The sequence below is a fragment of the Oryctolagus cuniculus genome, chromosome 8, assembly GCF_964237555.1.
Source record: "Oryctolagus cuniculus chromosome 8, mOryCun1.1, whole genome shotgun sequence".
Lineage (NCBI taxonomy): Eukaryota > Metazoa > Chordata > Mammalia > Lagomorpha > Leporidae > Oryctolagus > Oryctolagus cuniculus.
Window position 1 is genome coordinate 64919785 of NC_091439.1, and position 14339 is coordinate 64934123.

A 14339-nucleotide genomic window follows, 5' to 3' on the forward strand; every position below is an offset into this window, starting at 1 on the left:
CACTGGGACTAGTGAGATGGCATTGGTACATGCCACCTCGATGGGATTGAATTCGAATCCCCTGGTATGTTTCTAACTCTACTGTTTGAGGTAAGTCAGCTTGAGCATGTCCCAAATTGCACATCTCTTCTCTCTCTTATTCCCACTCTTATATTTAACAGCCATCACTTTTCAGTTAAGTTTCAGCACTTAAGAAGAATTGTGTATTGATTACAGTATTCAACCAAAAGTATTAAGTAGAACAAACAAAAAAAAATACTAAGAGGGATAACATATTAAGCTGCTCATCAACAGTCAGGGTGAGGGCTGATCTAGTCACCATTTCTCATAGTGTTCATTTCACTTTATCAGGTTTCCTTTTTGGTGCTCAGTTAGTTGTCACCTATCAGGGAGAACAAGTGGTATTTGTCCCTTTGGGATTGGCTTATTTCACTCAACATAATGTTTTCCAAATTCCTAACAGGGATCACTTTTCAGTTAAAATTTAAACACCTAAGAATAATTGTGTGTTAATTACAGAGTTCAACCAATAGTACTAGAACAAAAAAAATACTAAAATGGATAAAGTATTACATTGTACATCAACAGTCAGGACAAGAGCTGATCAAGTCACTGTTTCTCATAGTGTCCATTTCACTTCAACAAGTTTCCCCTTTGGTGCTCAGTTAGTTTTCACTTTTAATTATTAACTTTTGCAAGCTAATTTCTCTCTAATTAAGAGTTACTTGTATACTCTCTGTTTTATCTTACAATGCTATTTTTTTATTATTTCTATCTTCATAGACTAGAAATGGGCAAGCTAAGCAAGACAAAGCATAAAGACTGTGTGTTCGGACCAGGAGAGCTGACGTTGTCCTAGAGGAGTGTTTCATACTCCTACCATGTATTGTTTATACAACTAATCTGCCACTTACCTTTGCAATATAACCGTGTCCCTCTCTGATAATGAGAGTCTGGAGCAGGCCACACTTTCCCTGTCAGGATGCTCCTGAGTCTGTTGCCATGGCCAGTGCCAGCAACCGTGAGAATGCGTGTTGGTGACTCTTACAAGTAGCCTGTCTACTTCATGCATTTGCATTTGTTCTGATTTCCTATTTCTAGTTGATGGATTTGATGGTATGTAAGTATATCATTGCTTAAGCTCCCCACATCATTTTTAAAAAGAGCCAGTTTATAAGTGAAATTCAAGAAACTATAACACTGTTTGTCTTTCCTTCGTCTTTAGCATGCTGTTTTGCTTGTTGTTTATCCCATGTTTCACATCTCTCAGTTTTTGGGTATGCTTCTCATCTCCCCTAAGATGTACGATCCTTCAGATCCTTCACTGCAATAGCAGCCATGATGCTGTGCAGCGTTTCCTTCAACATCTGGTGGGAGATGCCCAGTAGCTCTCGATTCCTGCTATTGTTGGATGAATGAAAAAAATAAAAAAAAGGCCAGGAAGAATAAGCCTTAAGACACCACCCAATAGAGTGTGCTCTGATGAAAATCACATAAAGAAAATACGTTGAGGAGCGAATGATGAAATGCTGAAATTTCTTTTTTAAAACAGGACATTACTACATCAAATTGCAAGTAGAGACCAGTTTGAATTATTTATAAATCATATGAAACAACTAACAAGTGTTTGATTCAATGGAGTTTAACCTGTTAGGCACATTTACATTAAATGCACACATACCAAAAATAAATGCAGGCAACACAAGGGAAATAAAAATAAAATACAATTTCATTTTCTTTCTTACAATAGAATGTTTAACTCTCTACTGCTTCCCACATTCACCTCCCATTAATATATATGTACCTCATATGATTTTCTCTCAATCTTTCTTTCTAATCTTCATATAATTCATATAATTCTCTACTAGCATTAATCAACTATATCTGTATGTTACATGGGTGCATATTTTAATACTGGGTTAATTTGAAATCCTTCTAGGAATCATAATGTATTTTATAAAAACAACTTGGATATAAATCTGGCATATCCTGATAGGAAAATTAAAATCAATGGTGTTCTGGAAAACCTGGGAAAGGCCCTGTGACAGAGATTTCCTAAGAGAGAATACTGCCAGCTTTATAGTGTAATCCAAGAAACAGACCCAATGGTGAAATTCAGTCTAGACTGGATGCGAATGGAGACTATGCCTTCAAAGATCATTAGAGGATGTTTTACAGCCCTGAAGCGGGCAAGGGGGAGCCTTGTTCATATTCTAAAGCATACTGTGTCAGTGCCTGTGATTCTCCAAATTTATTGAAAGAGAAACCACAGCTGTGTGTTTGCGCACAGCCTAGAGAGGGAATGTGGGTAGTTGAAAAAGGATCAGGATGGAGGTCCAGGAGACCCAGGTGTTATTTATGGTTTAGTTACCAAACATCAGCAAAATCTTAAAAACCTTTTTTAAATCTCCTGAGCCTTAGTTTGGCTACATAAAATAAGAGGTTTGGGCAAGGCAAGATCGGCAAATGGGTGCCCTGAGGCTGCCACTCAGCTCCTCTTATAGCCTTTGCAAATTGATCTATCATATTTTTCTCAGATTCGGCTTCCTAACAGTTCTGAACACGGCATTGCACAGAGTGGCTCCAACCTATTAAGGATGGCACTCAGGCCGGCGCCGCGGCTCACTAGGCTAATCCTCCGCCTAGCGGCGCCGGCACACCGGGTTCTAGTCCTGTTAGGCGTGCCGGATTCTTTCCCGGTTGCCCCTCTTCCAGGCCAGCTCTCTGCTGTGGCCAGGGAGTGCAGTGGAGGATGGCCCAGGTGCTTGGGCCTGCACCCCATGGGAGACCAGGAAAAGCACCTGGCTCCTGGCTCCTGCCATCGGATCAGCGCGGCGCCGGCCGCGGCAGCCAGTGGAGGGTGAACCAACGGCAAGGGAAGACCTTTCTCTCTGTCTCTCTCTCTCACTGTCCACTCTGCCTGTCAAAAAAAAAAAAAAAAAAAAAAAAAAAAAAAAAAAAAAAAAAGATGGCACTCAAATGCTGTTCTACCTAAAGAACATATTGCTTCAAGCAACAGGATTCCATGATTCTGTTCATGATTCCTTGGCCTGATAATGTATTTTCTTCCAGAACAAAAGTGCACTTAGACTCCGGTGTTGTGGCAAAGCTAATTAAACTACTGCTTGCAATACCAGCATGCCATATGGAAGTGCCGATCCAAGTCCCAGCTTCTTCATTTTGGATCCAGTTTCTTTGTAATGTGCCTGGGAAGATAGCAGATGATGGTCTAAGTGTTTGGGTCCCTGCCATCCGCATGGATAACTAGGATGGAGTTCCTGATCCCTGATTTTGACCTGGCCCAGACCTAGCTGTAGCAGCCACTTAGGGAATGAATCAGTAGATGGAAGCTCCCCTCCCTCCATCACTCTGCTTTTCATATAAATAAAAATTAAATCTTGTTTTAAACTTAGGGGTAGGTGTTTAGCATGGGTGTTAGGATATCTGGATCCTTTAGCAGTGTCTGTGTTTAAGTCTCAGTCCTGGCTTCTGACTCCAAATTTCTGATAACACATTCCTTGGAATGCAGCAGTAATGGCTCACAAAGTTGGGTTCCTGTTACCTTCTTAAGTGTTAAAGTGATCCTATTAAGTGTTAAAGTGAATATATAGATAGGATTAAGTGTTAAAGTGATCATATAAATAGGAGCAAGTGTCTGGTAATAACAATGGATAGAATTAAAAAAGAGAGAATGTTCCGACATGGGAAGCAGTTCACACAGCAGACTCATAAAATGATAATCACTTTAAGTACCACTCTGACCTCAGATTCAGCCCTTAAGGCATCCTGGTCTGGCTGAAAAGACCATGAGAGCATTTCAGGCATGGAAAGCAAAGACACTGTGGCAAAAAATCTTCTACATGAAGGATCTCTCTGAGTGAGACCCCAGTGGAAAGAAGTGGCCATCAAAGAAGGATGTACTTTTCTCTGAAGGGAGGAGAGAACTTCCGCTTTGCCTATGACTTTGTCTAAATACTGATGGAGTTTGTGGATTCAAAAGGCTTCCATAGCCTAGGCAGCTCATGTCAAGAGGCTCAGGTGGTCTGATGTCATATATAAGAGGATTAATTGTTAAATTAATAACAGGAGTCACTGTGTACTAAGTTCCCATGCAGGACCTCTGTCCTCAATGAGTTGTATTTTGAAAGTTAACTGTAAAATTTGTTCTCAAACAGTTTTGTGCATGTGTGTGCAAATTGCTGAAATCTTACTTAGTATAGAATTGGTCTTCTGTTTACAAAATTAATTGAAAGTGAATCTTAATGGAGAATGGGACTGGGAATGGGAGAGGGAGGAGGAGGAAGGGTGGGAGTGTCGGTGGGAGGGTGAATATGGCGGGAAGAATCACTATATTCCTAAAGTTCTACTTATGAAGTTTGTATTCCTTAAATAAAAGATTTCTTTGGGAAAAACTTCAAAAAGTTCATGGAAAATGGAATTAAATGATGTTTATTTTTATGTCTGTATATGCAAACATAAAAGTAAACTGCAGGTATAGGGCTCAAATTTTTTTTGTCTGAAATCTGGTCATTTTCTTTACCAGATCTTGCTCCAAGTCCTTGGATAGAAGTAGTTGCACTTCAAACTGCCATATCCGACTTGCCAAAACAAATAACTAAAAAATTAAATACTCAAGGTTGCTAGGTAGCGAACAGAATTTAACTCCAGCTTAATTAAATGATGTGTGTGTGCGTGTGTGTATGTAAAGGATACTAGGAGGCCTACAGAATTAAGAAGGAGAGGACCCAGGTAATTTCAGGAATCTGGCATTGCCACCAATAGTTCCTTCAGAGCTTCAACTGGAAACAACCCAGAACCACCACACTCAAATTCTCAGGAGGGGACTTTGGTCAGCCAGTGACCCTGAGCCTAGAGTGAAAAGGGACATCTCTTATGACCGCATGAATGGGGAAAGGGTTTTTTCCCCACAGGAAGAGTTTGGTTCTTCAAAGAAGCAGAATTCAAGATGTAATTAAAGGGACAGGGATTTTGTCAGGGAAAATATCCGTGACAGAAAATGTCAAGGACACTGGGAAGGGCATCAGAGATGCAAGTCTGACATACAGAGAGGAGAAGGAGCGAATGTTGGGTGGGAGCACTCTAGTCTGCCCTTCACTCCAAGGAAGGTTCAGGAAGGCCATCAGCAATCCCCCCAGCCCGAGTTCCTTCTTTAAGGAGTTGATGTCTCCCAGAAACACACCTGCCTTCAAATTCCTACCTTGTTCACTTGGTGGCTGAGAACAGCCTTGGGAATGCAGGACATCGCTGTAGACAAAATGAAGGATTTCAGAGAGCAGGTGGTGAACGTGCAGCTCTTACATGGCCTCTGGTCGGATTCTGTTCAGTGCGTTCCCATGACCCCATAGTGCCCTGCAACCTCCATAAAGCATCCTATCTTTAAAACTCCCACTGATTTGTCAAGTGAGAGATTTACAGCAAGAGCCAACTAAGGACCACCATCAGGCACCATGGGGTGGATTTGAATGCACATTATTACAACAGACTTGGCTTTGAGAGTCACCTCAAACTTGCTCCAAGTTCTGACATGACATTGCAAACTGGTTAAGTTGTGACATAAAATATCCAAAACTCAGTATTCACCATAGTCACCAGAAGTCAGAGCCCAAGGGCAAACCGGATCATGAGCAGCATACACTGCATACCATCATACACTGGCTCCCGACTAGAGCAAAGGAGTGCCTGAAGAGTCTATCTCGTGTGTTTTTTACATTTTGAGCTTTGGAAAAAAATAGACAAGCTGCCTTTGTTTGGAAGGTTCAACTCTAGTGGCATAATCACAACATAATGGTATCCTAACATCGCATGATAATATATATTATGTAACATGAGGGTGGTTCAGCTAGTTCATGGAAAGTAGAAGTAAAAGACAAGTCCATTTTGGTGCAGAATTTTTGAAATACATGGATGCAAAGTGTCTTCAAAATTTCATGGAAAATACCTATTCTGAGAAACCTACATGTGGATTTATAAAATCTTGGCATCAAAATAAGCTTATATTTTTTGCACCATAAACTCTTAAGTACCTTCATATTGTGTATACTTATTAGTATCAAATATTAGTTTAAGCAGCTAAAATTATTGTTGCTCATTAATTTTTCTAAATAATATTATGATATTATACTATTGCATCATAAGCCCAGTGTACATATGCAGAAACAGACAAAAAACAGTACAGTGACTTGCCCATGATTCCGCTGTGAGCAAGTTCTAGATTTAGATTTGAAGCCAGGAATTCTGCATCAGAATCCCGCTCTTAACTCCTCTACACCTCTCCCATACCTCCCCTGACAATGCAGTTTGGAGAGTTGTTTGGAATAAAAGAATCTCAGCAGAACCCAGAAAAAATCATCAGCTCTGAGCACAGCCTGAATCCCTCTTATCTTAGTATTACAGAGAACAGCAGCAGGGTCCTAATTTGTGAATTCAGCCAGTTGCCATAATTTCAGCAATCTGATCACATCACATGATCAACTGTGAGTTTCTCTGTGAGTCACTCACGGGGGTCATAACTAATATGTGCAAAAAGGAAATAAGAGAAACTAGAAAATGCAACACCAGAAGGCATCACACATTTAGAGAGGTAATTCTGTGTGTGTATGTGTGTGTGTGTCTATACTAGTTTGAGAAATGATTCTTAACTGAGGGTTGCAGTCAAAAGAAAAGCAAAACAAAAAATGTGAAAGTCTTGATTTAAAGAGACACTCAGGTGTTCTATTAAGAAGGACTAACTCTATTGCTACCTCCGGTTCCTCAGCGGTAACCAGAGACTGACAATCCACTCTCCAAGTGGGGAGTCTTGGTGTTTCCTGTGAACCAGATTCTGTTCAGTCCTGGAGCTATTGCACAACATTGTCTACAAGAAAGCAGAAAGATAGGATGTGCGATCTTAAAAAATAACCTGTAGGTGATCCATGAGGATTACTCCCGTTGGCTATTTAATCAGTCATCGTGTTCTCTACCAACACGAGTGAAAGAGCATCTGTCCTCACTAAAGGACCTGACACTGCAAACAGGAACTAAAAGCATCAAGGCTTCAGCTCGTTCCTACTCTTTCATTTAATATTCCTGTTTCTGCTTGCTTGCTAGCCTAGGCTGGCACTTTTCTTTGTTCTTGGGGGCATATATCTAGCTTCCTCCCACAGACCTCTTCCATGGCAAGAACGGCACAGACTCTAATCATTATTCTTCCCCCACAGATGTCAAAAATGCACAAGCATGCAGGGCGCGTGCTGGGCTGTGGGTGGCAAAGGATGAAAGAGCCAGGGCAGCCATGGAAATCTCATTGTCTTTGATGCAGTTGCCCATGGCCTCAGTCCTCCTGAGGAGCCACAGTCCTAAGAGGTACCTCTTCGTTGAGCCTAGCAGTCAGCTACATCCCACTGCACGCCCGCTGGGGTAAGCGCTCCATGTGCGCTGTGGTGACAGTTACGGCCTTTGCTCTCCAGGAACTGGTAATTTAGTATAGACAAGGCAAACAGGCCCACCGTGAAGGAAGGGGAATTCATTTTTTCAAGCAATTTTCTAAATGCAAATAACATTTTATCCCAAATTCACAAGAAAAAAACACCATACATTTGTGAAACCTTTATTAATTTGTATCTCCATTAAACCTCTCAAGATATGTGGATTTTGAATAATACATTTTTATTTATAGTTTCTGTTTCAGTCCTTCCAGTTGAAGGTGGCAAATGTTAAACAAACAAGTAATGGTAACAGTAAATATATAATGACATTTTCCTTGGGTGGAAAATGGGAAATGGACAGTGGGAAAGGCACACCGTGTAAACAGCAGCTGAGCTCGGGAGATGGAAATGAACGCATCCCCTGTGATTTATCCCCCATCCTTCTAATCAAAGCCACAAATACAACCTTTTCTCCTCTTCCACTGAGAAATCTAAAGGCCTGTGCATCTATGCGACTTTTGAATATGTATGATAGAAAAAAAAAAACACTATTGCCCAAAGTTATAATATCTGATATGTGAATGATGCTTTTGTGTCGATTTGTTTGCCTCAAGACTCTAACGCACCATGTGATACAGTCTATACTCTAGGGTAAGAGACTTCCTCGAGTTTTCTAGGCCAACTTGTGAAAATTAAATAGTAATATCTAGGTTTTGTGGTTACAGATTTAATCATCTTTCCAGGAGAACTAAATGAACTCACACTTCAGTAATATGACAGCATGTATCCCATTATTCAACAATAAATAGTTTCCACAGATCTTCAGAAATGCAGACGGTTTGAATCTGCAAAGAAATCCAATATGAAGAATTAATGTTACTGTCTGACTCTGGATTTTTTAGTTTCCACAGTTAACACTTCACAACCAGATGGACCATTTTCTGAAACCAATACGTTGCCTTCAGCAGCAGTAACAACTCCAGCAATCATCTTACAGTCTCAAGGTATGATTTCATTGTGCCTGAGTGGAACCCTGCTCTGCTCCACCTTTGTCACCAAGAAAACCCGACCAATCTTGAGTTATAGAACAGAGCTTTCCCACAAGGGCATAGAATTTCTCCCTCTTGCAGCATCATACCTGTAAGTCACAGATGCTGCTTTAAATGGAAGTAGAGGGAAAATTGTGGGGATGGCATACATTAACCAAAGTGACTTGTCTTTTTCTTTCTTAAAATAATAGGTACCGAGGATGGAAAAAATATGAGCTCTTCATCAACTAACCCCTCCTATTCCAGTGAGTTACAGACATATCTTCATTCATGGCAATAGCTGTGTTGGTATGTGACCAGTGAATGGGAAGGCTCAGAGTATGGGCAGCCTTTTCTCTCAACTTGACAGAATCTGCGATACCATTATATGCCTATCTAACTGCTGCCTCCTTAAGAATTCCCTACAAGAGAATGTGGTCTCTTTTTTTTTTTAAAGGATTTATATATTTATTTGAAAGGCAGAGTTACAGAGGCAGAAGCTGAGAGAGAGAGAGGTCAAAAAATTAAAAATAAATAAATAGAGAGAGAGAGAGAGAGAGAGAGGTATTTCGTTTGCTGGTTCACTCCCCAAATGGCTGCAACAGCTGGAGCTGTTGCCAGGATCCAGGAGTTTCTTCCGGGTCTCCCATGTGGGTGCAGGGACCCAAGGACTTGGGCCATCTTCTACTCCTTTCCCAGACCATAGCAGAGAGCTGGATCAGAAGTGGAGCAGCCGGGTCTCGAACTGGTGGCCATAAGGGATGCTGGCACTGCAGGCAGTGGCTTTACCCACTATGCCACAGTACTGGCCTTGTGAATCTGGTCATAATGAGCACAGCTAAAAAAAAAAAAAAAATGGTTTTTCTGGGCCGGTGCTGTGGTGCAGCAGGTTAACGCCCTGCTGTAGCCTGGCAAAGCAGTAGAAGATGGCCCAAGTCCTTGAGCCCGTGCACCCACGTGGGAGACCGGAGGATGCTCCTGGCTCCTGGCTTTGGGTCGGCGCAGCTCTGGCCATTGAGGCCAATTGGGGAGTGAACGAGGGGATGGAAGACCTCTCTCTCTCTCCCTCTCTCTCTCTCTCTGCCTCTCCTCTCTCTGTGTAACACTGACTTTCAAACAAATAAATAAATCTTAAAAAAAAAAAAGTTTTTCCTACCTTAGAGGTAAGCAGCTACCACCAAGGGCCAAGGATGAGTCAATGAGACAAATTTCCGATAAGCCAAAACACACAAACACTGAGATCCCCATAGAATGAATTATGTTCAGATTTTCAAGTTGTATATTTTGAATAAATTCCATCATTGTCAATTAAATAGTTTCAATATAAAATACTAAGAACAAAAATTATACCAAAAAATGATTTATCACCTTGACAGAATTTTGTCCAACCATTAAAAATGGCCTTTAAGAAATGCTCCTTTTTATCAAAATCGTAGATGAGTGTTTTTCAAAAAAGTTCACTGAAAATGTGTAATATGAAAAAAAAATTATGCACAAGTTTCACAATTTTTGAACCAAAATATACTTATCTTTTAATTCTATATTTGCAGGAAATTATTTATTTATTTATTTGAGAGGTAGAGTTACAGAGGTAGAGTTACAGACACTGAGAGAGAAAGACAGAGAGAAAGGTCTTCCTTCCAATAGTTCACTCCCCAGATGGCCACAACAGCTGGAGCTATACCGATCCAAAGCCAGGAGCCAGGTGCTTCTTCCTGGTCTCCTATGCGGGTGCAGGAGCCCAAGCACTTAGGTCATCTTCCACTGCTTTCCCAAGCCATACCAGAGAACTGGATCAGAAGAGGGGCAGCTGGGACTAGAACCGGTCCCCATAGGGGATGCAGACAACGCAAGTGGAGGATTAACCTACTGTGCCACAGAGCCGGCCCCAAGCAGGAAATTTTTGAAGCACCCTTGCGTGTTTGCTAAGACTGAACATAGAATCTTTAATAATTTCCCCAGCAATTAAGGATAAGATGAACTTCTGTAAATCTGGAATCATAAAAGATTATCTTAGGTTTAGGTAAAGCCATTCCATTAAATAACTTAGCATAGAAATTATTGACCTGCTGATTCATGGTGTCTTCATTTTAGGAGGCAATAAAAATCTCATTCAAGGATTGTTATGAAATCAGCAGAACATAATTAAAACAAATATTTAACCCAGAAAATGGAAGCATAAACCACCCTATGAATCAGAGGACTGTATTACCCTCCTGATACATAAATGAGGAGCCGATATGCAAGCAGATGGGAATATCTAACTAAAAAGTAACTTTAATTTCAATCCCTCTAATTCTAAGAGGGGACTTCAAGAGATAAAAGATAAGTATATTCTGATACAATTTTTTTAAAAAAATCCGTGCACAGTTTTATTTTCATTTTGCATTTCTCATGAATACTTAAAGACCCCACATGCCCCTACAGCAGCTCTGCTGTCGTGACCGCGGTATTTACCTGGTAACTGATGGTCAGCACAGAAGGCAGATAATAAAACCAAAAACATAGCATATACCCTGAGTGATTGCAGCAGTGCCTCTTCCCCCAAACATGCAAACATACACATATGCACACCCCTCACCTGAACTCCATAGCTCATTTTTAGGAATCATAGCTACTATGATATTCACTTAACTTTACTAATGTCTGTGCCAGTTTGGCAATTTTGTTATAGAAAGATACTCATGAGTTTTTCAGAATATCAGCATTAGGACTAGAGCAGTCTCAGGTGAGTCACTATGTATATTATAAATGTATGTGTGCATGTATGTATGTGTGTTCATGTATGTGTGTGTGTGTTCACATATATCAGTAGCCTCACTGTAAGTGTTGGGGAATGCAATTTGTGAATATGAATTTAATTCTAACTTAGAGGACATCTTCTACTTCTCAGGGCATCCATTTCCTCACTCCCTCAGTCTCCAGGAAGATGGGGGACTGTCTCTCCTAGATCTGAAGTTTTGCTTCAGAAAGGCTAACAAGACTGACATCAAGTGGATATGTCAGAAATGACAACGAGAGGAAAACCCGTGAATTAGAGAAATCTTTGCCCAGAATATAACATTTTAATGGATTGATGTTTAAAGGACAAAAGCAGCCTGCATGCTTTTGCTCCACGAATATGCAATTCAGTAGGCACTCTAACTGACAATGTTTCCAATGTGTTTTAGGTGTTATTTTGCCGGTGGTTATTGCTCTGATTGTAGTAACACTCTCAGTGTTTGTTCTGGTGGGTTTGTACCGGATGTGCTGGAAGACAGACCCAGGTAGGTCATGGTGTTCAGTTTTGTTTTCTTGAAAGCAGAGTGAATATATGTTCAATCTAAAATAGAGCTTAAACTCTTAAAAGGACAGAAGGGTTACAGATAGAAATAAAATCCATAGTGCGTGATCACAAAAATAGAGGGAAAGGGGCAGAGAAATCCATTAAATGCAGGTAAAGGTCAGAAGGGAGGAGGAACCATTATGGGTAGGTATCAAACACAAGTTCTTATTCATGAAAGAACCCCAAATTTTGTGGGCAGTCAGGGACATAGAGCAGCAAAAAGTACCTAGTAGGGCATCGTTGTGTCCAGTTGGAGATCTTTTCCGTTTCCACCTAACAGAGAACAAAGTGAGGGCTCATTAAAAGTTCAGCTTGGGGGCCACACTCTCACGAACAGTGTTAGTTATGGGGCTAACTTCCCTCTGTGGAGTCACAGCTGCCTCCCATTGAAGGGACGCTGTTATATATTTTGTCCTTTGTTTAAATAAACCTAAGTTAGACTAGATTTAGTTAGTGGAAAATTGTCAAAGATAGCCCAGGGAGCTCCCGTGTACTTCACACTTCCCTTATTATTAATGTCTTATGTTTGTCAAAATTCCTGAGCCAATATTAATACATCTTACAAAGTCCCCTACCATATTGGATTTCTGTCTGTCTCTGTTCAGTCTTGCTCTGTGCTTCAGGGACTTTGGCACTCTTCGCTCAGTGCTTTGCCTGACTCCGCCTTCATTCAGCTCCCATGATTCAGCAGTCCCCCTACATTACCTGAACTATCTTTCTTTCTTCCTTAACTCCCTTAACGATCTATCCATTCCAGACCCCTGCCGTGATGATGTCGTACAGCATCATGGAGCCATGACTCTGTTTATAATATTTCTTCTCCCAAAATTTCCATCCCCACCCCCCATCTTCGAGTGTTTGTTACACACCTGATCTCCAGCTTACCCTGGAAGCTCCAGCTCCAACACCAATTTATTACCTTCCTATAACACACCACCTCTCCAACCACAGTGGGCTGTTCTTTGAAGTTTGATTCTACAGAAACTGATGACTGCATTCATCATACTTAAGTCAAGCACATCGGAATGCATCTGCCTCCCCTCAAATCTGACAAACCCTGCAAGTCCCCAGTGACCTATTGTCCACATGCATTGTACTTAGTAGACAGGAGACCTTTGTTCTATGTCTGATGCACTATATTTTTTGATGTCCAGTAAAATATAATCTTACCTTTCACTAACAAACCTCTAAGTTTCATAAACTATTAAAAGGTAAGAAGTACTTTTTTGAGATGTTTCTCATTTGTTTTTTTTATAAGGCGTATTAGCACCGGCGCCGCAGCTCACTTGGCTAATCCTCCACCTTTGGCGCTGGCACCCCAGATTCTAGTCCCAGTTGGGGCGCCGGATTCTGTCCTGGTTGCTCCTCTTCCAGTCCAGCTCTCTGCTGTGGCCCGGGAAGGCAGTGGAGGATGGCCCAAGTGCTTGGTTCCTGTACCCGCATGGGAGACCAGGAGGAAGCACCTGGCTCCTGGCTTTGGATTGGCGCAGCGCGCCAGACATAGCGGCCATTTGGGGGGGTGAATCAACAGAAGGAAGACCTTTCTCTTTGTCTGTCTGTCTCTCTCTCTCTCTCTCGCTGTCTAACTCTGCCTGGAGAGGAGAGGAGAGGAGAGGAGAGGAGAGGAGAGGAGAGGAGAGGAGAGGAGAGGAGAGGAGAGGAGAGGAGAGGAATAAGACGTATAAGCTACTCTGTTTTCTGGTTGCCTCACGGACACTGTGCCCCCAGGACAGTATTGATGCTGCTCCTGAAACTGTCCACTGAGTGTCGTGACTCCATCAGCAGGGGCGTGATTGTGACAGTGCAGGGAGAGGTCGGGAGTCCCAAGCAGCACTGTTCATTTTAGCTTCTGGTGGAAAAGAAGAAGAAAACAAATTGATACCTTTTCCTCTGGCAGTGAGTGAATAAACTTCTTGATAATGTCTGAAATATGTTTCTTTGCCCAGACTCCAGACAGGAAATAGCATTTTTATAAATCAGCTTAATTACTCTAAGTTTTCGAGCCACCAATCCTTCTTGGTGCAGGCAATCAGCCATCCACTTTGAAGCCCGTGGGTGTCGAGTGTATAGGATAGGTACACATTAGTATGCGGAATCTATTTGTAAAGTGTACCCTGTACTGAGAATTTTCTTTGCAAAGGAAGTTTTGAAAATATGTTATTGAAAAGTTGACATTTTCCATTAAAGGAAACACCGGATGTATAAAGTTCCTACCATGAGGAGAAGTTATTTGGAAGACATACAGCGCTTTAAAACCAGTTTGGCAGTTGCATAACTAGCCAAATCTATTTGGTTACTGTTGACTTTTGTTCCCCAAATAGAATTTATAGCATTGTTATCATTAAATTAACACCATTAAACACCCTCAGTTAATTCCTCTTCAAGTATGTGGGTGAGACTTCATTAAGTTCAGAAAATTACTAAATAAACTCTCCTCTCTGAAAAACAACATGAATCATAGATTTCAGTACAAAATCAAGCTTATGTAGATAATATTAACAGTAGGCTGAGCTTTAACCCCAAATAAGCATGGTACATATGCAGAAAATAGTCTGTTGACAT

General features: G+C 41.2%; 1 protein-coding gene across 2 annotated transcripts in view; it reads left to right on the top strand.

The window, feature by feature from the left end:
• EMCN (endomucin) overlaps positions 1-14339 on the top strand; it is a 120470-nt gene that overhangs the window by 83426 nt on the left and 22705 nt on the right. The window contains exons 6-8 of one of the 2 annotated variants that reach the window (XR_011378336.1): positions 8327-8428; positions 8665-8718; positions 11623-11735. Coding sequence is in view for 1 of the 2 variants with exons in the window: in XM_008267566.4 (XP_008265788.2) it covers positions 8327-8428; positions 8665-8718; positions 11623-11718 (252 nt within the window). In the remaining variant the exon portion in view is untranslated. The remainder of the gene's footprint in view (positions 1-8326; positions 8429-8664; positions 8719-11622; positions 11736-14339) is intronic. The other variant, XM_008267566.4, reaches the window with a different exon arrangement.